Here is a 25,016-nt window from a genome sequence, read left to right on the forward strand (position 1 = left end):
CACTGTAATGGAGACTGAAAATTTTCTATAAACATAGTTAAGATATACTTCTTGTCTTCTTAACCAGGTGGAGAGATAGTACCCCAAAATGTAAATTCAAAATTGAAACATGAGACAGGTTAGTTTAATTTATAGTCCCAGGAGTAAGAAACATTAGGGTATAGTCAGTTATAGTTCATTAACTCAAAGACAAATCATCCTGTGCCTGTTTTCTTAGCTGTAAAATTAGGAGATAAGACTATATATTCTCTGTTTCCTTTCAAGCTTTTAAGTCTTATGATTCTATGGTATTTAATTTGAGTCTAGATATATGTATTTATTTAAATATTGCTGAATATTTTCCCATCTCTAAGTGGTAATGATAATAAACATTATTTAAACTGGTGGTTTATTGATTGGAATACGGTCTAGACTTGGGATGCCATTATTTGGGGTCCTTTCCAAATCATTTCTACCTGTTTAAGATGGCACATTTTTCTGAAACTTAACAGTCTTTAAAGAGTTGCATTGAGTTCTAAGAAATGACTTGTCTAGTGTGTGCCAGAGTTGGGGCTTGAACCAGCTTTCTATCCACTCTGCTCTACTGATTTAAGAGTCAGAAGAGCTGGATTCGGTTCTTTGACATTGCCTTAATTTCCCAGGGCTTCAATTTCTTCATATGTAAAATGAGAGTGTTGGAATAAAACATTTAAAATATAATATAAAATAAAACATCTTTAATTTAATATTAGATGTCATATATATATATATATATATATATATTAGGAAAAAACCAGTTGACAAAAACGCTTACTAACTTATGCTCTTAGCTATCCATGAATTGGCTAGATAGATAGGATTTGGGTAAGGGGGAGAGCGCTTGGGGTTGGTAAAGAATAACAAGAATAGTAATAATAATAGCTCATATTTCTATAAAGCTTTATGGTTTACTAAGCACTTTCTTCCCAATAATCTTATAGGGATTAAAAATATTATATTTCCCACTTTACAGATAAGTAAACTTGAGTCTCAGAAGTGAAGTGACACAGCTTACACAATTTATAAATGGCCTAGATAAGACTAGAGCTCAGTGTTCTATGCCAGTAGACCGCTCAAAAATCTCCATAAAGAATGCTTCTTCTATATGATTAAAATTATTAGATGTACAGAAGGAGATGTTAGCAGATCTGGGAAAAGCTATGCAATAGGTCTGCTTTGACATCTTCATTCATGAATTTCAACTTTTCCTAAGCAAATCTAAATCTGAGAATGATAGTCCATAGTACAAAGAAGAGAAAAATGATACCAACAGTTTCATGGCTTGTACATACTATCCTCCCAAGAGCATTTAAAGCACAAGAAGGAATTGATTTTCTGAGGGAAAAGTCTTTTTAAAAAATTCAATACACTCACTGTGTCTAAACTTGGCTCAGCAGAGAACACAGAGCAAGCTGACCTTTCGTTAAGGAGATAAACACCGAGAAAGAAGAATATTAAGTACATCTGATACATAAGGGCTTCAAGGACAAGAATGAGGAGTGGAAAGTTATTGCTGTATAAAAGGAATAGGTTCCAGGAGAAGAAATTAATCAAACTGTAGACTATCTCATTTATTCAGTTCATTAATCAGAAGGGTTCCACAGGAAGGACCCTGTCCCCTTTGAGAATGACTCATACTCACCTGCTTTGCTGAAGGGAAGAAAAGGAAGATTGGAATCATCAAAATAACAATAATAGCTGACATTTCCATAATATTTTGTAGTTTATAACATTCCTTCCCAGCTATAACCCTGAGAAACAGACAGGGTTAGTATAAATATTAATCACTCCCATTTTACAGATAGATTTACTTGAAGTTGACAGCCTAAATGACTTGTCCAAGATTATATAGTTGGTATATAACAGAGCCTGGACTCAGTTCCCCAAATCCCCTGACTTTATGTATAATATCCTTCCATCTCTAGTGAGAGTGCTAACTTAGGAGTCTGAAGACTAAGGCTTTTAAGCCTTTTCATTATTACAATACTATGTGACTCTAGATGAGTTATTTCATTGACCTGGCTCCCAATTGTCTTATCTGTAAAATAAGGTGTGTTGTGGGCCCATCCTGTGAGTGTAAGTGGTTATCCTTGAAATCTCTTTAGACTCACCTCTCCCATGCCCCTTTTCTGAAAGATATTCTTTGCTGTCAGGTAATAGTAGTAGTGGTAGTGGTGGTAATGATAGGGGTGGTGATGGTGGGACTTGGACTCAAACCCCAGTGTGCCTATACCTAGTATGCAAGCCCTGAGCAAATCAGTTAATCCCTTGGGGGCTCAATTTCCTAATTTTTAAATGGGGATAATAATGTTAGCTACTGACAGGATTTAGCTTTAGCTATTCCACAGTATTTTTTTTAAATGTTTAAAGTAAAACGTTTTGTCAAATTAAAGCACTCTCTAAAGAGAAACTTTTGTCTTTACTCTAGTGTTACTTTTAGAGTAAGTTAATGTTTCATAAAAGGGACATCTTGGAAAAGAAAAATCTTCAAAAAATTTAATATGAAATCTCAGAATCTTAGCCTCCTAGTAGGGGGAAGTCATTTTAACTTTTCCAGTTCAAATCAACAAACATAATTAAGCTCCAACTATGTGCAAGACTGGTCAGCTAAGTGATGGGATTTGGATAGAGTGACAGGCCTAGAGACTTGTCTTCTTGAGTTCAATTCTGGCCTCAGACACTTACTAGCTCTGTGGCTCTGAGTAACTCATTTAACCCCTATTTATCTCAGTTTCCTCATCTGCAAAATGAGCTGGAGAAGGAAGTGGCAAACCACTCTAGTATCTCTGACAAGAAAATCCCAACTGGGATCAAGAAGAGTTAGATACAACTGAAAAACAAACAACAAATAGCAAGGCAATATTCTAGTTCCAATAGCTACAGGGATATAGCCTGAATTAGTAAGCAAATGAAGGAAAAACTCTGAGGGTATACAAGTGGTACCTGTCTATATGATAGCCAGGTTTCCTTCCTACCAAGAATCCTTCCTTTTTTTTTTTTTTAATTCTTTTTTTATTTTCAGTTTAAATTCTTTCCTGGCTTTTGTTTTGTTAAGAATTCTTTCCCTTTATGTGCTATCATTTTTGTGTTGTGGAAATGTTTGTTTTACTCCATAGAATAAAAAAAAAATTCCACAAAATTACATAAATTAAAGAAAAAAGAATTCTTCTTCTAGCCAAAGTTGTAAAAGGGATCTCCTTCCATTTCCCTCTATGTTGTATATTATAAACTTTAATATTTAGATCAAATGTTGCTTTGGAATTTAATATGGCATATAATATAAATTGGTCTAAATCTAGTTTCTGCTACATTACTCCCCAGTTTTTTTGTTGACTAAGGAGTCTTTAATTTGGTAGATAATATCCCTAGATTTGTTGAACTTAGGCTGTTATGTTTGATTGATTTTGAATCTTCTTTAAATGGTTTATTTCACTGATCCATTTTTAATTTTTAAAAACCAATACCAAATAAATAATTTTGTTTGCTTCTTTATAATATAAGATCTGATAGTGCTAAGTGTCTCCTTTATTCCTTTTCATTTTATCTTATTATCTTTAAAAATGTTACTTATTTTTAATATTAATTTAAAAAAATTTAGTTCCAAGTCTTTCCCTTCTTCTAGCCCTTCCCTTACTCATTGAGAAGATAAGCAATATAACATCCATCATACCTATGAAGTTATGCAAAATGTATTTCCATATTAGCCATGTTGGAAAAAAAAAAGCAAGAAAAATAAGTGAAAAAATTATGCTTCAATTTTCATTCAGAATTCATTAGTTCTTTCTCTGGAAGTGAATATCATTTTTTTTTATCATAAAGCCTTTAGAATTGTCTTGGATCATTGTATTGGTCAAATGTCTTAAGTTTTTCACAGTTATCATTATCTTAATATTGCTGTTACTATGTACAATGTTCTGGTTCTTCTTACTTTTCTTTGTATAAATTCATATAAATCTTTCCAGATTTTTCTGAGATGATCCTGCTCATCACTGATCATACCTTTTCCATCACAGTCATATAATGGAACTTGTTCGACCATTCCCTAATTAAGGGACATCCCCTCAACTTCCAATTCTTTGCCACCACAAAAAAGCTACCATAATTTTTTTTAGGCCTTTTTCCTTTTTCTTTGATCTCTTTGGGACAAGTGGTATTTCTGGATCAAAGAATAGACACATTTTTTAGCCTTTTGCATAGTTCTAAATCGTTCTTTTAAATGGTTAGAGCAGTTCACAAACCTACCAACACTGCATTAATGTCCCAATTTTTCTGTATCCTTGTCAGCACTTGTCATTTTCCTTTTCTGTCTTGTTTGCTACTCTGATAGATTTGCTAGTCTGATAGTGTAGTGATACCTTAGAATTGTTTTAATTTATATTTTTCTAATCAATAATGACTTAGAGCAATTTTTATATATTAATAGTCTTTATTTCTCCTGAAAATTATGCTTTACCTTTGGCTATTTAATAATTAGAAAATGGCTCTTATTTTTATAAATTTGATTCTATTTCTTATATATTTGAAAAATGGTATCCTTTTTATTCCTACACTTTTTCTTCATTTTCCTTAAGATTCTTGTCCTTTTGTTCCTTTCAATTTGTTTTGTTATTATTTTGTCTAGTTTTATAAAGTGATTGTCTTGTTATTTACATTACACTGGCATAGCCTTACATGAATAAGAGTTTTCAAATTTTGAACAGTTGTTCTATTATGTCAAAGGGTTTTCCCCCATACATTTATTGATATACTTATATGATTTTAATTTTTCATTACTAATATCATGTAGTTGACAAATCATCTGCCCATTTTTTTGGTATAAATTCAACATGATTATAGTAAATAATCTTTAAAAAAATTTTATATCAGTATTCACTAATGATATTAGTTTATAATTTTCATTATCCTTCTTTGGACTTCAATCCATTCTTCATATAATTGCCAAAGTAACTTTCTTAAAGCCCAGATTTAACCATGTAATCCTCTTGCTCAAGATCCTCTAATAATTCCCATTTACCTCTATTGTGACATAAAAGTTTTGTTTTAAGTGCTTAATATTCTGGGTCCAACTTTTTTTTCCAGGTTTATTACATATTATTTTTCTTCAAATATTTTATCTTCCAGCTTGTTTTTCCCTGTACCTAGCATTCCATCTCCCACCTCTTCACCTTTGCATAAACCATGCCCCATCCTTAGAATATATTCCCTCTGCCTCACAGAATCCCTTACTTCCTTCAAAGCTTAGCTCAAAGTCTACCCTGATTCCCTACCCTATCCTATCCTGTCACTAGTATTTTCTCCCCAATTATTTTGAATCTGCTTTATGTATATTATGTAATTATTTTTCTGTGTACATGTTATTTCCATCAAGTAGAATTCATCAACTAGAATTGTAAATTCTTGAGAACAGAGATCGTTTTGTTTTTGTTTTTGTATTTCTATAGTACTTAGCAAGTGTCCTAGCACATGCTAGATGCTTAATAAAGGCTTATTAAATTGAATGATAAAATTCTCCTTCATCCTCAGGAATATTTATCTAACTCTTAATTGACTTCTTATGTCTAGTTAAAACATCGTTTTTGAATTATACTATTTTGTTAGAGTGACATGGGATAATTTATTTTGTGTTAAATACAAATCTGTTTGTTCCAGCATAGTGAAATACATCAAAGATCATTTAGGCCAGGTAGAAATACAATACAATATGACCAAAAAACCGATCAAACTTAGAATTTAGGTTCAAGGCCAAGCTAAATTATTTATAAGTTGTGACATTTTGAAAATCACTTAAATAAAATGCTATTGAGGGGAAAAAAAGAAAGAAAATCACTTAATCCTTCTGAGCTTGGCTTTCTCATCTAGAGCATCCATTGTGGGATTCACAATATGTGAAAGGGTTTAGTGACTAATTTATTCTGTGCATAGTATATAATAATTGCTTAATAAATGTTCAAATAATGATTGATAGTAGCTAATATTAAAGTAAAACAATAATTTAAAGTAGAGGTCAAGAACTTTTCTCTAACAAACAATTACTGTGGCAAAAAGTAGAATCACAACAAATGGGAAACAATTTCCATTAGTTTTAAATGCAAAATGTTCTCGCTGATTTTTAAAGTTTAGAATAATCAGTTTAAATTTTTAAGTAAATAAATACACTTGAAGCCAAAATCATACTTTAGGACCCCTAGTTGGGCCAAAGATAAGGGAGAAAGAAACATTTATATTAATGATGGAGGAGCAAGATAAAACAAAGTGAAAAATGAAAGAGAAGAAGAAATATGTAAACTACTAGTCATAATATGCTGTTTACTTAGGCTCTGGTTTACTGAGAAAATTATTACTACCATCTTCAATTCATAATACCTGATGAGCCATTGTTCATAGGTCACCACCTGCTCTTATTCCAAAATCTCTAAGTGCCACAGGCACAGCAACTCATCAAGAAAGTATAAAATTATTTTCTGGACCATAGAGGAGATGACCACTAAAAAAAAAGCAACTGAGAACTAAAACCAGTTTTTTTCCTATATCTGATCTAAAATAACCTCTATAACTTACTAGAAATAATGTTGCTCCAGATAGAAGATCTGAAAAAAGAAACATAAACAATAGTCCTAGAAAACTAAAAAGTCCCTGAATTCTCTGAAGGTACAAAGGTAATTTTGAATTTCTTTTGGAAGCTTAAAATGGTAAAGTAGCAAAACCCAAATCAGAATAGTTATTTAAACACTTTTCTTCCTTAAACTTTCTCAGGTTGAGCTATAGATTTCCAATAGCTGGGTCTGTCTTCCCTTCCCCTCCTTACCAGCAGGACTCACTAAGCAATGGTATCTGGAGAAGTCAGAAATCCCTTCCTTTTGTCCTTCATGTTATCTCTTCTGTTCAATTCTATTTTCAATGTTTACTTTAGATGATGACAAGCTCTAAAACAAGAACATGATTTCCATTGTGGGAAGTCCTCCATGAAAAATATTTGCAGACCCCATGAGGGATCCATTCCCTGAACCTGACTGCATTCCTAGGTCCCAGGCCATAGAAGCCATTCATTGGAATCTGTTTAAAGTAGGAATATGTGATCATAGCTTGATTCCTTCTTTGGTACTTTGTTCTTCTGAGGCATCTATGATCTCATCAGTCTAGATATTCCCCGGACCACAGATTCCAATCTTTCCTTTAAAAAGGGTGGGATATTTTTGTAGTGGCTAAAAACTGGAAACTGAATGGATGTCCATCAGTTGGAGAATGGCTGAATAAATTGTGGTATATGAATATTATGGAATATTACTGTTCTGTAAGAAATGACCAACAGGATAATTTCAGAAAGGCCTGGAGAGACTTACACGAACTGATGCTGAGTGAAATGAGCAGGACCAGGAGATCATTATATACTTCAACAACAATACTATATGATGACCAGTTCTGATGGACCAGGCCATCCTCAGCAACGAGATCAACCAAATCATTTCCAATGGAGCAGTAATGAACTGAACCAGCTATGCCAGAAAAAGAACTCTGGGAGATGACTAAAAACCATTACATTGAATTCCCAATCCCTATATTTATGCACACCTGCATTTTTGATTTCCTTCACAAGCTAATTGTACAATATTTCAGAGTCTGATTCTTTTTGTACAGCAAAATAACGTTTTGGTCATGTATACTTATTGTGTATCTAATTTATATTTTAATATATTTAACATCTACTGGTCATCCTGCCATCTAGGGGAGGGGGTGGGGGGGATAAGAGGTGAAAAATTGGAACAAGAGGTTTGGCAATTGTTAATGCTGTAAAGTTACCCATGCATATATCCTGTAAATAAAAGGCTATTAAATAAAAAAAAATAAAAAAAAATTAAAAAGGGTGGGATATGGGAGCAGCTAGGTAGCACAGTGGATAAAGTGCCAACACTGGAATAAAGAGAATCTGAGTTCAAATTCAACCTTAGGTGCTTACTAGCTGTGTGGCACCAGGCAAATCACTTAATCCTGTTTACCTCAGTTTCCTCATTTGCAAAATGAGCTGGAGAAGAAAATGTCAAACTACTTCTGTATCTTTGTAAAAAAAAAACTGCAAATGAGATCACAAAGAATAGGACGTAACTGAACAACAACAATCATCTTCAAATAAAGTACAATAACCACTGCTCCTACAGTGACCTCATTAAAGAGAAAAAAATGTTTTATCATAATCCATTACATTAATGTGCCACAATTTATTTAAACATTGCATTTTGTATATTTTCAGATTGTTTTAAGAGGGTATGGATTCAATTCAATTTAAAGAACATTAAATATAAAGAAGTCATTGAAGATAAAAATGACAAAAAGAAACAAGGGCCTGCCCTTAAGGGGCTCATCTTTTACTACTAAACGAATAGCTAACATTTATATAATACTTACTATGTGCCAAGCGTGGTGCTAAGTACTTTAAAAATGTTATTTCATTTGATCCTCACAACAACCCTAGGAGGTAGGTCCTATTATTTTCCCCATTTTACAGGTGAGGAAACTGAGAAAAGCAGAAGTTAAAGGACCTGCCCAGAATTATATACCTAGGAAATGTCCAAGGTTGGATTTGAAACAGAAATGCATTTGAAATGCATCACTCAGCGTGAAATGAGCAGGACCAGGAGATCATTATATACTTCAACAACAATACTATATGATGACCAGTTCTGATGGACCTGGCCATCCTCAGCAACGAGATCAACCAAATCATTTCCAATGGAGCAATAATGAACTGAACCAACTATGCCCAGAGAAAGAACTTTGGGAGATAACTAAAAACCATTACATTGAATTCCCAATCCCTATATTTATGCCCACCTGCATTTTTGATTTCCTTCAGAGGATAATTGTACAATATTTCAGAGTCTGGTTCTTTTTATACAGCAAAATAATGTTTTGGTCATGTATACTTATTGTGTATCTAATTTATATTTTAATGTATTTAACATCTACTGGTCATCCTGCCATCTAGGGGAGGGGGTGGGGGGTAAGAGGTGAAAAATTGGAACAAGAGGTTTGGCAATTGTTAACGCTGTAAATTTATCCATGCATATAACCTGTAAATAAAAGGCTATTAAATAAATAAAAAAAATAATACCCAGAAAAAAAAAAAAAGAAATGCATCACTCAGCTACCTTGAAGATGTTCTTGTTCTCTTCAGTTGTTAGGACTGTTTCTATTTTGTATTTATTCAACCATACAAATAATTTCTCTCCAGTAGAATGTAAGCTCCTCCAGGATAGTGACTAATTTTTCTCATTTCCAGTACACAATGCCTACTACTATCGTAGTCTCTAAATAAATACTTGTTGAACTGAATTGAAGACATACATATGAAAAATTAGAAGCTATTTATAGCTATCACTTACATAACACTTTATGTACAGTCTGACCAAAGCACGAGACTGTAACTGCTTTATAAATAATAATAATTATGATGATGATAACAATAATATTACTATTAGCTAGCATTTGTATTAAACTTTAAGGTTTGAAAAGTGCTTTACAGATGTTATCTCATTTGCTATTATCCCCATTTTATAGTTTGGAAATGAGAACAGTTTAAGTGACTTCCTCAACATCGCACAGCTATTAAGTGTCTGTCCTCCAGTCTTCTGACTCTTGGTCCAGTGTTCTATTCACTAGCTGCTTTTCTTTTATCAACTGATCTTTTCCTAGTCCTCCCTGAATTTTTTTTTTTTTTTAGCTATTGAAGCTTTCTACCATCACACCCTTTCCTCCTAGACATTCTAGTCTAGTATAGAGTATATATATAGGGAAGAGAGCACTCCAGACCTCCCCAATGGCTTTGATGCAGAAACTTCTTGGGGATGCTACAGAGGGGACTCTTATGCTGTGACTAATAGGCCTCGACTTTCTGAAGCCTCTTCCATTTCTGAGAATCTGAGATTCTCATCTTGGCTATCCTGCTAAGTATGCAGCAGATCACTTTGGCAGGGCCAAAGGCCCATTTCCTTATGGATACAAGGCATAATAATAACTGTCCTATATATGTGAGGAAAGGGGGAGGAAGGTGTTGTGAGGATAAAATGAGATAACTGTTTGAAATTCTTTGCCAACTCTGTGGCTTCAGGGATCCTGGTCCCTGCTTCCTATGGCACACTGAGAACAAAATCATGGAAGAAAGCCAATGGCTTTCAAAGCCATAGTGCTCTTGCCTTCCAGCATTAATCCTACCTTCCAGTTTAAGGCTGGGAAGTCAATACAGTTTTGTCATTTAAATAAATGACAAGGACATATTTTTCAAATGAATAAAGAGTATACTAGGTAGAATTCAAGTCAAATGATAGAACTAATAAAATAGAAGCTTTTGCAATATTATTGTTGTGCCATAGTTTCCTTTTATTATCCTGCCTCAGTTTCCCTAATTTTCCTGCCTCACTTTCCCTGAATTGTTCTGCCTCAGTTCCTTGAATTGTTCTGCCTCATTCCCCCTGGTTGCAACTCCCTTCCTGACCATTAGGACTGAGATAATTTGGATTGTAGGTGGCCACTCTGACATTCCAAAAGTTAAAACTTTAGATGTCCTTTTTCAGATGCCTAATTAGCATCCTCTATCTCTATGTTCTAGACTTCCTGGCTCTAGTTAGACATCTCCTAAATCCTCCCAATTTGTAAGAAATTATGGTCCTACCCCCAACATGTCAGAACTGAATTGATGGTCCCTGCCTGAAAATTCCCACAGTTTATCAGTGTTCGGAATCCATCCCTTTCTTTGCTACTCTGATCTTAAAGCCACACATATATATCAATGGAACCTCACATAGGCTGCTGAATGCTTTGAGACAGCCCTGGGACTAAAATGGATCCTTTGGTCCCAGAAAATCTCTCCCTTTCAGAAATCCAAATAAAATCTTAAAAACTCTCTAATCTCTATCTTGCCTCCATTTCTCCAGCATCACACTATCAATCTCCTTTTGCTAGTTGATTCCTGATGACCTCCACACCAGGCCTTCAGGCTTCCAGAACTGCTTCCCTGAGGGTAGGAAGGAGGAGTAAGAGTCTTCCACTACTTTGGTCACATCTAGGGCTAAGCCCTATCTCAAAAAATTTTCAGTCAACAAGTTTTTTCTGTGTTCCAGGCACTAGGGAGCCAAGGACAAAGAATGAAACCAGCCCGATTTGCAAAGATTTTAACTATTTCAAGATTTTTTCTGTCTTAGTTTGATCCTGTGGCATCATAGTTAAGGGTTCCCATTCTTCCTGCCTCTAACTAGCATAAAATACCTGCAGTCAAAGGTTATGTTTTAGTCTTCCCTGTCACCCCCATAATGCCTAATGGTGGCTCCAGCACACAATAGGTGCTTCTTTTCTCTTAACTTTCCTTGAGTGATACAGCAACTAGAGAAGTTTAAGCCTTTATCCTGGGCAAGACTCTAACTTGGGTATTATGGCAGATATAGAGATGACAAAGACATAGTTGTTGGCTTCAAGGAACCTTTTTAAGTGTTCCTCTCTGTCCAAGTAAATTCTCTGTGCTTACTGCGGCAACTGTCAGAAAAGCTATCTAGCAGTTTATCATACATACATACATACATGTATATGTACATTATATATATATAAAAATATAAACTTATACTTTTTTCCTGAAAACTTGCCTATTTCATAAATCTTTGTTGTTCAGTCATTTTTCAGTTGTGCCAAATGTTCATAACCTCATTTAGGATTTTCTTGGCAAAAGTGTCACACAGCTGATAAGTGATTAAGGCCAGATTTAAACTCAGGAAGATGAGCTTTCCTGACTCCAGGCTCAGCTCTCTGCTCATTTTGCCATCTAGCTTTTGGCAATCTATTAGATAATATAATAATGATATGTCATTAGACTTCGTCAGAGGAGCTGGGTTCAAATCCCAAATCTTCCACTTACTAGTTATATGATCTTGGTCAGGATAACTCAACTTTTTACCTATTTGCAAAATGGAAATAATGATACTTTCATACTTCTCTTAGTTATTTTTAAAGCATTATAAAATGATATGATTCTTTTTAAATGTGTTTATTTTTTAACAATAATAATGATAATTAGTGACGGTTTGGGATTTTTCTTTCCACTAGGAGACCAATAGTAACGAATGAATTGGACTAGTATATCTATCTAACAATCTATATATTCCAAAGTTATTCTTTGTCAAGTATGAGAAAATAGCAGTTTTGGGAAATGAATTTCTGTCAGCTATAGCCTAGTTGGATAGTGAAGGTATATAATTACTATTGCCCACAAATATGCCTTACCTAGAGACATAGTCCTATCATCACCTAACAGAGAAAGAACTTTTCAGGAGGAACTGTATCTACTTGTATCTACTCAAGTGGACGGACACCCTGTTGCTCTAACTTCCCAGTATCCACCAATAGATTGATGTGGTACTCTAGAGATGCTGATAGACTTGTATTAAAATACAGCATGGTGTAGGAGAAAGAGCACTGGACTTGGAATTATGAACATTGATTAAAATTCTGGTCCTGACATTTGCTAGCTATGGGACCATGTGCAGAGAAAGTCTTAAAGGACTGTGGAAAAGTTATTATTATTGAGAGACTGATAAATTTAATCACTATGCACAGTACTAAGTCCCATCTTCCTGTCTTTTCCAGTGCCCTTACTAACCACTCTTCCTGTCTCCCCTGTCTCTGGGCTAGGCCTGAATTGGTCCCTTTTCTCACTGTCCACTCATCTTCCCTAGGATTTTCATCCCCAAGAAGCATCGGCAGCGTTTTGACGAGGTTGTGTCTCAAAGTCTCATCAGCAAGCTCTGCCGGACCAAAAGGGAGCAACAAACACACCGGCTCCGCCGTAGCCGCAGTGAAGACCACCCTGAGCGCCTGATGGTGTCTACACGGGCCAGCTCAGTGCCCCGAGGTCCAGAAGAAGTGGGGAAGGGATTGAGGAAAACCACCTCCCTTATTGCCAGCCGAGTAGGCTCAGGTGCTGCCCGCAGGTAATGAATGTTTTTAATTTCCCCAGGCTCTTTTTCCCTAGGTCTGGGAACTTAAAGTAATAAAGAGATGGTCGGGATGAGCTCTGAGGAATATGCATACTCTCTGATTCCCAACTGTGGTAGGAGATAAAGTAGCCTTGGGTGCTGGGGGCTTGACTGAGAAGGAAGGAAGCAATAGAAAGGCCTATTGTTGAGAGGAATGTGAGCTGGGGCTAGAATGAGTATATGGGCACGCAATTAAGTCAGTTGATAGTGGAAGCTAATGAAGATGGGTTAGAAGGCCTCCTAAGTTTTTTCTAGTGCAAAAATTCTGTATTGGTGAATATAGGGTACAGTGTGTGCCTATAGTTCCAATATAATAGTGTAATGGGTTTCATGACTTTCTAGAATTTCACCCATCAAATCATGGCTCAGTCCATATATACATATGGTATCCCAATGCACACTTATGTACCTGCATATGACTGACTTCTAAAGTGACCTATCCGACCTTTACTTCAAATTGAGTTTGAGTTCATATTTCCAAGTAAGCTTGAAACATCTCACCTTGGGTGATCTGCTATACCCCTTACTTACCCCTGCAATCTCCACTCTTACTATTCTTGTTGCACTTCCTTCTTCTATAATTCTCCAGATTACCATTAAAAAAAACAAGTTGGAATCAAGCCTGAAAAATCCCTGAGCTGGTGACTATTGCCCTGTTTTCTACCAGCAAGAAAAATGGCTGAATTTCCCACATGCGTGTCTATTAATTTCACGAATTAATTTTTGATAAATTGTTTGTGGTACTAACTAATTAGGTTGAGGTCATTACCCTTTCCTTTCCTTGCAAGTCAATCTGTATCTCTTTTTGAAGAATGAGATTCCCCTATGCTGCTTTGCAGTGATGGAGGCAGGCACTGTTTGGGACAATGACAATGTCTGGGGAGGATCACCCTCTTCTTTTCTTGCCTATTACTCTTTTATAGGGATCTTTCCCACACAATTCTTTCAGGCTACCATGTTGTGAAGGGAAGAAAAAAAGTTGAGGTAAGGCTGCAAAAGGAGCCTCACTTGAATTATCTGAACACTTAGGGAGATAAGGAAAGACAAAAGCTGTAGGAGAGACCTGATCTGGAACAATCCATCCAGCTCTATTTTCTGGGACTCGTTATGAGCCACGGATATTGGAGATGGGAGAAAGTAAAGACAAATCTAATCTCTCCTGGGCTTTCCTTGGCAGGCCTTTAAAATGGCCTGGGGGTCTAGAAAAGGAACAGGGCTGGGAAGACTTCATCACAGCTACTTTCCTTTTACCTTGTATAGGACTGTTCGAGTGTACAAAGGCAACAAAAGTTTTGGCTTCACACTTCGCGGTCATGCCCCAGTTTGGATAGAGTCTGTCCTGCCTGGTGAGTAGTGCTGATATGGTTGGAGAAGGGAGGGGGAGAGAAAGCAGCCATCTTTGAGGAGGAAATGACACTGTGCTTTGTTTAGTCATATTTCCCTCATGAGGCCTGAACCCCAGATATTCTACTACAGGGCTACCAGAAAGGGAACAGAGATGGGAAAGAAGGAAGGGGTCCTGCTTTGCTGGACAGATAGCCATGAGAAGTCACAGAGCCATACTCTCCTGCTTGGTTAGTACCTGGAGATTGCCTGCCCAGTATTAAAAGTAATATTTCTTTTTAGGTAGTATGGGGTAGTGGATATACTGTTGGGCTTAGAGTCTGAAAGCCCGGGCTTTGCATCCTGCCTCAGACACTTATTAACTGTGTGACCTATGATCTGTCACAATCTCTGCATTCCTGTTTCCTCATTTATAAAATAAAGAAATTGGACTAAAATCCCTTCCAACTCCAAATCTATGATGCTATGATGTTGTAAGACCCCCCAATTTTGAGAAAATTTTGACTCCAATTAAGTCTTCAGTTTAAACCCATTTTGCCCAGTTCTGGTGCTATTCCCCCTCCCCCCGCAAAGGAGAAATAATTGGATAACTTTTTCTATATAATAGTCTTGAAATACAGTTAAACCTCTATTTAACCACATTGTTATCAGACAATATAATCTGGTTTTGCTCTTCACCATTCTTCATATAATCTGTTTCTAACTCAATCATAATTTATTTGTTTTGTTTGGAGTTGGGTTTTTGTTTTTGTTTCTTTTTGCTATCATTTTCACAATCTCTTTTAACTTCCTCTTTTCCTGAGCTTAAGTAAACCATGTTTTTGTTTTTGTTGTTGTTTTCTTCAATTAAGCATCTGATGAGCCTTACCACTGTGTGGGCTGCCATATAAGTGGAGAGAATTAGATTTCAGTCTTGAGGGAAGTAGGGAACCCAATACACGCAGTCCTTCCCTTCTCCAAAGAAGACATGGATTGCTTTTCTTTCCAAACAATGACAATGAATTCCAAACCCCCACTAATATAGGTTTTTCTTTATTTTTAATTTTTAAATAAAATTTTGACATTTTTTTGTTTTTAGATTTCCTACACTTTTCAATTTACTATGTCAAAAAAGAATAAAAGGAAAACAAATTTCATACAAACTAAGCAATATAATATGAAAGTGTGACATTGTATGCAGTGTTCATTCCTTATAGTGCTTCACCCCTGTGAAAGAAGTTAAGAAGGTGTCATCTCTTCTTTGAGGCCAAGTTTGGGTATTAAAATTTCATATCATTCAATTTCTTTTATTTCCCTTAAAAACTTTATTTTTAAGAATTCTGAACTTAAGCACTGAAGAAAATATTTTGAAATACATAGCAAAACACAAAAAGAATATTGTATATGAAACTATGAATCTCCACTTTATACCATTCACTTCTAAAAATATATAATATAATACATATTATGTATAGTATAATGTTTGGGTGTTATACAATATATATTATATAGTGTAAGTATTTGTATATATATATATCTATCTAACAACATAAATTTTCAATATTTTCAAAACTGCACCATATGTCTATGCTCCCTTAACTTCCTTCTCTTCTCTTCTTTTATGTGAATTTAATTTTTAAATAACATTTTGTTGTTTTCCCAATTACATGTAAGAACAGTTTTGAACATTGGTTTTTAAAAGTTTTGAATTCCAAATTCTTTCCCTCCTATCCCTTTCTCCTTCCTGAGACAGTAAACAATTTGATATAGCTTATATATGTATAATCATGAAAACATATTTACATATTAGTTATTTTGTAAAGGAAAACACAGATCAAAAAAATCATAAAAAATAAAGAAAGTTTTAAAAAAGTATGCTTCAATCTGCATTCAGATTCCAAAAATTCTTTCTCTGGATTTAGATAGCATTTTTCATCATGAGTCCTTGGAATTGTCTCGGATCATTGTATTTGAATAAAAAAGTCATTCATAGTTGATTGTTGTACAATATTGCTATTACTATATACAAAGTTATTCTGGTTCAACTCTTTTACTTTTTAAAAATTTAACTCAAATTTCACTTTTTTAGTTAAATAATATTTTAGTTTTCACAATTATGTATAAAAAATTTTTAATTAAAAAATAATTTGAGTTCCTATCTCCCTCCTCTCCCTTCTCCTTGAGATAGTAAGCAATTTTATATAGATTATACATGTGAGATCATGTAAAACAGATTTCCATATTGGTCATGTTGTGAAAAAAGATATAAACCAGAAAAAAGAAACGCAAAAAAATAAAGAAAGTGAAAAATTATATTCTTCCATCTGCATTCAGATTCCATCAGTTCTTTCTCTCAATATAGACAGCATTTTTCATCATGAATCCTTTGGAATTGTCTTGGATCATTGTATTATTAATAATAGTGAAGTCATTCACATTTGGTCATTATATAGTACTGGTGTTCTATAGTTTTGGTTCTGCTGCAGAGTTTTGGTTCTGCTCACTTCATTTTGTATCAGTTCATGTAAGTCTTTTCAGTTTTTTTCTGAAATCACCGTGCTTATCATTTCTTATGGCACAATAGCATTCTATTACAATCATATACCCACACTAGTTCAGCCATTCCTAACTGAAAGGCATCCCCTCAATTTCCAATTCTTGGCCACAACAAAAAGAGTAGCTGTAAATATTTTTGTACAAATATGTCCTTTTCCCTTTTTAAAAATTATCTTTGAGATACAGATAAGTGGTTGTATTGCTGGATTAAAGGGTATTTATGGCTTTATAGCCTTTTGAGCATAATTCCAAATTGCTCTCTAGAATGGTTGGATCAATTCATACCTTTACCAGTGGTGCATTAGTGTTCCAACTTTCCCACATTCCCCCAACATTTATCCTTTTCCTTTTCTTCATATTAGCTAATTTTATAGGTTTACCTTGGAGTTGTTTTAATTAGCATTTCATTTGCTTAATTCGTAGTGAGTTAGACCATTTTTCTATGACTTTAGATAGCTTTCAATTCTTTGTGTAAAAACTGTCCATATTTTTTGACCATCTATCAATTGGAGAATGACTTGTAGTCTTATAAATTTGACTTAGTTCTCTTTGAAAAATGAGACCTTTCAGCTAGGTGGTGCAGTGATTAAAGCACCAGCCCCCAATTGCCTTAGCAAAAAAACAAGAGAGAGAGAGAGAGAGAGACAGACAGACAGACAGACAGACCTTTTTCAGAGACACCTAATTGGAAAAAAATTTCCTCCTTTCTGCTTTCTTTCTAATCTTGGTTGAATTGGTTTTGTTTGTGTAAAAATTTTTGGATTTAATATAATCAAAATTATGTTTTTAAATTTCATAATGCTTTTTGTCTCTTATTTGGTCCTACATTCTTCTTTTGTACATAGATCTAATAGATTAATGATTCCATTCTTCTCTAATTTGCTCAGAGTAGCAATCTTTATATCTAAATGATAGATCCATTTTGACCTTGTATTTATTATCCAGGTTTTATCCTCCTTTTAAATTCTATCCTACTGCCCCCTATCTTTGTTTGTTTCCCCATTAGACATGATATATATTTATACATCAAACTGCTTATGTGTGATGTTTGGTCTTTGTATGTATGTCATATCATTCATTTTCAGTTGTGTAGTTGTTTTTGTTTCCATTTACATAATTTTAAACTGTATTTTGCTTTTCTAGTTCTCCCTATTTTACTTTGAATCAGTTTGTATAAGTAATAAGATAATAGAATCATAGATTTAGAGCCAGAAGGAATCTTGGATGCCCTCTGGTCCAGTCTTCTTGTCATATAGATGAAAAACTGGGACCTAGAGAAGAAACTCACACACTGTAGATCACACATGAAATATTTGAAGCCAGTTCACCTGTTCTCAGTTTATCACTCTTTCTACTCTAATCAGCTACATTGTGAATATTGGCTCTTCTATGACATTTTAACTCATCTATGGTAAGATGGAAAAGACATGGAGGCAGCATAATATAATGGAAAGGCAACACATTACCTTTATGAACACCTTTAATTGTTAGGAAGATTTACCATGTATTCAGTCAAAATGTGCCCTCCTACAACTTCCACTCATTGTTCTTCATTTTGCTCCCTAGAATTAAGCAGAAATGAATTCTGAGATAACTTGAAAAAAGCTATTTGGTCCTCCCTTTCCCTCCTCTTAAATCTTATTTTCTTTATATCTCTTCTTAGCACCTCTTCCAGCCAGCCCTAAAATTTTGGTGATTTCCATGTTCTTCTCTAAATTTGAAGCAAATTTAAGCCTGAGGTAATGAAAAATTTTCTAACAATTGGCACCATCCAGCAGTACAATGGACTACATTGGAAGGTTTTCCCTCATTACAAAGTCTAAGCAAAGGCCTGATGTCTACTTATTAGTTATGTTGTGGAGTAGGTTTTTTTTTTTAAGATTGAACTGGATGAATTCTATGTATCCTTCCAACTCTGAGATTCTTGGGTAGTACTATACTTTGCAGTTTGGAATATCTGAGTTCAAATTCTGCCTTTAAGGACTTGCTAAAGGTAGGACTCTGAGCAAGTTACATAAACTTAATGCCTCAATAGCACCCACTTTTGTAAGGATCAAATGAAATAATTATAAGTGTGTAGCACAGTACTTGGTACATTATAAGCATGATGTCAATGTTAGCTATTATTATGGTGGTGGTGGTGGTTATTTTTAATTGCTATTATTATATTTCCAAAGCATACCGAGTCTGTCTGGGTGAAATTGTTAGCACTTTTAGACATGGTTTTTATATATTACCTGAAGATTTTGCAGCAATATAAGAGGCCACATAATTAATATGCATGTTTTTTCCTCTTGATTTCAGGGAGTCCAGCTGAAAATGCTTCTCTCAAGCCTGGGGACCGCATTTTATTCCTTAATGGACTGGATATGAGGTCAGAGGCTGTTGGTTAAACCAGTGCTTCCTAAAGTGATTAGGATATCTGTATTTCATTTAGTGATGCCATGATTTATTAATTGTCATTTATCCAGCCTCAAAATCACGTTCTTTGTCCTCCATCACTTATATTCCAGTTTTACCTATTATTTTTTTCTTCAGAAAGTCTTTTGTATCCTTTTCCATTCCCACTACTATTATTCTAGTCCAGGTTTTTATCATTTCAGAACTGGATTACTACAATAGCCTCCCAATTAAACTCCCTGACTCCAATTTCTCACCTTTCTATCCTATCTATCTATCCTGCATGCTACCATTACATTATTTTTTATAAGGCATTTCTTTCATCATGTCACTTTCTCTTGCTTAAGAAACCAAGACAACTCCCACATGCACATCACATTAACTTCAAACTTATCTGTCCACCTGTCTACCTCTGTAATCTGACCTCACTTTTCTCATCTCCCACTTCTTCCCCACATGCATTGTGCACTTCAGTAAAGCCATCTCCTTAAACTCTTGTGAATAACCTCTTCACCTGCTGTGCGCTCCTTCTGCTGTCCCTCTAGAAAAATCCAAGGCCTTTTCTGACTCAGTTCTCAGTAATTTCCCTATTTTATGAATTCCTGTAATACTTAGAGGTTCCACCACATAATCTAGCAATTAGACAATATGGTCTTCTATTTGCTAATTATTTCATGTGCATTGTTCTCCTCTATGCTATATTATAAACTTCTTCAAAGGAGAGGATTATAATGACCTTTTCTGTCCTCCATAGTGTTTAGTATAGAGTTGAATAAACTTCATTCACAAAATAAATTTCATTCACTTGATAATTTCAAATTGACCCTAATAGGGATCCCAAGAGGGAAGATAGGTAGGCATCCTTGCCATTTTTCTAGTTTGTCAAAGAAGAAATATTAATATAGGCACTGACAGATGGCAGTTTGGATTATTGGTCACAGAAGTAGATGAGGATAAGGATTGTGAGATAAATTACTACTTTATTGTCCCATAGTCTTGGAACAATGAAATCATGAGTCTCTGAAAGTCTGGTGTCATTGAACAATTCAAATGACAATATACAATATTCTTGTAGACCTTGCAGAGGTCCTCAAACTATGGCCCGCAGGCCAGATGCGATAGCTGAGAACGTTTATCCCCCTCACTCAGGGCTATGAATTTTCTTTACTTAAAGGCCCACAAAACAAAGTTTTTGTTTTTACTACAGTCTGGCCCTCCAACAGTCGAGGGACAGTGAACTGGCCCCTATTTAAAAAGTTTGAGGACCCCTGGGACTCAGTCTGAAAGGTCTTTTTCTATTTATCATAAATGTAAATCTGTACCAAATTACATGTCTTTCCCCTTGGCTCCAGAAGTTAGGTCTGGTGAATGATTTTTATCCCTATCAACTGAAACATCCAAAAAGTTATTGAGGTAAGATATTTTGATCCTAGTTGGTGGTGGCATTCAAGGTCCTAAGTTGTAGAAGAACCTTAACTCTCCACTTATATTTTTGACAAATTACACTATGGTCAAAAGGTTGGGAGCTTCCCACTGGCTCTGGTCTGGGGAACAAATCATTATGGATATATGACATTTGGGCTCTCAGAAATAGGTTAATCTTACAGATGAATAACTTGTATAGAAGCATCTTCTTAAATGTACCATGATAATCCTGGTACTAGGGTGACAACTATGGCTGAACATGGCATACAGCTTTTCTAGGCAATTGATCTAGAGATAATCCTGAAAATAGGTGACTTTCTCAAGTTATATATGATGGTTGGGTTATTTCACTAATTTCATTCATTTTTTCAGCAAGCTCTCTTATATGCCAGGTACTCTTCAAGGCATAGAAAATACAAAAGGAAAAAATGAAATATTGCCTGTCCTCAAAGAGCTCACATTCAATGAAGAGGAACCATTTTTGCACAGAATATTACTAGAAAATACAAAGTAATTTGGAGGTAGGGAGTTCAATTGGCATAGGCTTCTTGCAGAAGCTAGCACTTGAGCTAACCTTTAAGGGAAGCCAGAGATACTTTGAGGTAGAAGTAAAGAGGGACAGTGTTTTGGGCAGAAGTAAAGAGGGACAGTTTTAATAAAGACACAAGGACAAGAAATGGAGGTTTGAACTATAGGGAATAGTACCAAGGCCAGTTTGACTGGATCATGGAATGTGTGAAGGGGAATAAAGAATAAATATGTCTGGAAAGGCGGGTTGGCCATTTTGTAAAGAGCTTTGTACAACAGAAGTGTTTATATTTGATATTGAAGGTAACAGGGAATCTCAAGATTTTATCAAGTTGGGTAGTGAGATGGTGAGACTTTGGCTCTTGTATTGAAAAAGAGACTTGAGGCAGGGGATACCAATTAGGATGATATTTTATTGTTCCATTTGAGAAGTGTTCTATCCCATCAACTAGTACAGAACCTGGCGTATAGTAGGTAATTAATAAAAATCTGATTGATTGAGTTTTTGAACTAGGGTGGTGGTCAAGTGAGTAAAGAGAAGGAGATATATGCAAGAGATGTTGTGGAGGTAAAATCAATCAGACTTGGCAACTGTGGGATATGAGAGAAGAGGAGTGAGGAGCTGAAGATGTTCTCTAGGTTGGGGCTGGGATATGGGATGGGGAAATGCGTTCAGTTTTGAACATGTTGAGTTGGAAATGTCTAACAGGCAGTTATTAATGTGGAACTGCAAGAGAATGAGTTTGGCTATATGCAGGTATGGGAATCACTTGTATGGAAATGAAAATTAAGCCCATGACAACTAATGAGAAGTAGAAAAGGAAAATCAAAGAGAGACTGACTACTAACACTGGAGCAGAGTAAAATTATGTGGATTGTGGTGCCAAAAAACCATTCCTATAGGCTTGGTCATAGCCACCACATGCTAGTGCCAGAATACAGGGACCTTCTGACTCCTCGAGAAGAGGCTTCTTGGCCAAGAGAACAAGGCCTTCTCTCTACATGATGTACAAAAGTGAGAAGACAGGAAATGCTTTTGTTGTGTGAGGAAAAGTGATAAGAGACATGGGGCACTCTGGGAAGCAGAGAGACGTAGCCAGGAGTGAATTTCTCTGAGATTTTACCAATCTGAATCTCCCAATTCACATCTGTTGCCTCTGACTCCAGAAGTGACATGGGATGGACATAAGACGTTTTTCTCCTTTACTTTTGCAGGAACTGCTCCCATGACAAGGTAGTGTCCATGTTGCAGGGAAGTGGGGCAATGCCAACTCTTGTGGTAGAAGAAGGATTGGTCCCATTCCCCAGTGGTAAGATTCCCTTTTTCTGCCCTCTATAGAGAAATGTTCAGTGCCGCTTCTCAAAGATCCCAAGCTGTTGATTGACTCTGTAAAGAGGAATTATATAAATGACAGGATAAAATTTGGAGGCTATTAACTTAATATTACCTTCACTAAAATCTTCATTGTAGAATAGAGGTGATGCCAGACTCTCTCTGTTGGTGAAGGACAAACTCTATTAAGACTTACTAAATTGAAGAGGTTTCCAGTATGGATATTATACACCTAGTAGGGGAGGACTAGCCTAGCTAATAGTAATAACAATAATAGTTGACATTTATATAGCATTTTTACACTTGAAACCTACTTTTTATAAATTATCTTGTTTAATCCTTGCAATAACCCTGGGAGATAGGTATGATTATTATCTCCATTTTTCAGATAAGTAAACTAAGGTACAGAAAAGTTACCTCATAACTAAAAAACTATCCAAGATCAAATATGAACTTCCTGAATTTAAGCCCAGAATTCTGCTGGCTCTCACCAACAAGTCTGACCCTAGAGAAATAGAATTTTTATCCATTAAACTCATTTGAATAAGATGAAGAGGGGTTGGGTTTGATCAGTAGAAGTTGTGTTCAACACAGATAAATTCACAGATCTTTAAAAAAAATTTTTAACAAAATCCCTCATGTCAAAACGCAGCCTAGTCTTCTCCCAGATTAGTTGCCAGAAATTCTTTTTTTTTCCTCTACCACAATTCATGTCCTTCTTCCCGGCTTTTGTCTGCCATATAACTCCAGGCTGCGCCTGTTTGAGGAAGTAGCTGAGTTAATTTTGTATAGACTAGTGCATCCAGCATAGACTATAACACCCCGCTCATTCTTCCTTCTCCCTCCCCCTTTCCTCCACTTCCCTTGTGTGCCAGGGAAACAAATCATGGAGCTTTATCTGGGTCTCCTTAGTAGGAGGAAGTTTTAGAATACTGGTTTCCAAAGCAGGTTCCCTTTTCTCCACCTCACTACCCCATTATGAAATATGCCCTAATTCAGAAGGTTTGTGATCTCCTGATTTTAATAAAATACCCTGACCCCTATGGACATGAACATTCTCCAGAGTGAGGCAAGTCAAATCTCAAACTACTTTACCTAAATAATATTTGAGCTGCAGTGAATTGATAGCCAACTCAGAGAAAGACTCAAGTGCTTTATACCTAGAAGGTAGCAAGAAAATCTTATAAGAAAAAGGAGAGATATAGGAGAGAACTTAAGATCTTGACTTCTCAGTTTTACTGGGGACCAACTCTATTTTCCAGGATTAGGAGAGATACCAACTTTCTTGTACTGTTTATCCCCAATGACTGACATACGATTCCTTCTTATCTCTCTCTTCCTTTAAGATGACATTCTTAAGCCCCATTTTCTGCATTTTCCTGATCCCCTTACTCCCAATCTATATTAGTGTTAACTATAGAGATTTATATATTTTTTATTTTATATTTATGCTATATATATATTTTATATGTACCCATGGCCTCCTCCTGCTCCCCCTTATTGATTCATTCTTTGTATACACATCCCCAGAGTGTAGCACATATAGAATTTCTTAAATGATTAATTGATTGGGAGTAGGGGTGATTTGTCTATTCCTGGCCCCTTTTTCTTTTGACAAAACCAGAAGGTTACTTTTAACCTGGGCATAAGAGATCAAAGGTTTTCCTGGCCCATAGAGCAATAGCAATCAAGTACTGGAAAGGAAAAAAATGCTACTTGTTTCTGGAGAGTCCATTAACACAGACTCATTTTTTGCTTCTCCATGTGTCCACAGACTCAGATTCTCTGGATTCTCCCAATCCCTCCTCAGCATTGACTTCTCTGCAGTGGGTGGCAGAGATCTTGCCTGGAAGCATCCGAATTCAGGGCAAGACATTCAGCCAACAGTTGGAACACTTGTTGACACCTTCGGAGCGCTACACCATCTGCAGAGCCCTCGAATGCTTCTTCCAACACAGGTAGTTCTGCCCTCCATCTCCTGCCTTTTGGGGTCCCAAAGGGTAGATTTGGTAGGGAATAGAGGAGGCCACATGTGACTGTCCATTTCTTTCCCATGCTCTGGGCACCAGACAGCATCCCAAATTTCATCCTTCCTCTGTCCCTGTCAGTTCATTTTTGAGATTTCCACTGAGGGGGACAGTCTTTTGGAACCATAGACAAGATCTCTAGGAATTCATAGGATCAAGATGTCACACTGGGAAGACTTCTCAACACAGAATGTCAAGGCCAAGGCCAAAGGGAACTTCAAAAAGAAAATCTAACAGAAGCTGATGTGCACATCCCAATTTAAGGCTAACAAAGCACTTTACATACATTCTCTTATTTGAACCTCACAATCCTGTAAGTTAGATACCACAAGAATTATTACCCCTATTTTACAATTGGGGGCCCATGAGCACAGAGTAATTAAGGGTCAGAAA

General features: G+C 35.7%; 1 protein-coding gene across 5 annotated transcripts in view; it reads left to right on the forward strand.

Moving 5' to 3' along the window:
• GRID2IP (Grid2 interacting protein) overlaps positions 1 to 25,016 on the forward strand; it is a 115,336-nt gene that overhangs the window by 25,699 nt on the left and 64,621 nt on the right. For all 5 annotated transcript variants that reach the window (XM_031945573.1, XM_031945571.1, XM_031945569.1 and 2 more), the window contains exons 2-6: positions 12,732 to 12,986; positions 14,292 to 14,377; positions 19,215 to 19,284; positions 22,479 to 22,573; positions 24,371 to 24,554. In XM_031945573.1, the coding sequence (XP_031801433.1) occupies positions 12,732 to 12,986; positions 14,292 to 14,377; positions 19,215 to 19,284; positions 22,479 to 22,573; positions 24,371 to 24,554 (690 nt within the window). The remainder of the gene's footprint in view (positions 1 to 12,731; positions 12,987 to 14,291; positions 14,378 to 19,214; positions 19,285 to 22,478; positions 22,574 to 24,370; positions 24,555 to 25,016) is intronic.

The sequence above is a fragment of the Sarcophilus harrisii genome, chromosome 1 (assembly GCF_902635505.1).
Source record: "Sarcophilus harrisii chromosome 1, mSarHar1.11, whole genome shotgun sequence".
NCBI lineage: Eukaryota > Metazoa > Chordata > Mammalia > Dasyuromorphia > Dasyuridae > Sarcophilus > Sarcophilus harrisii.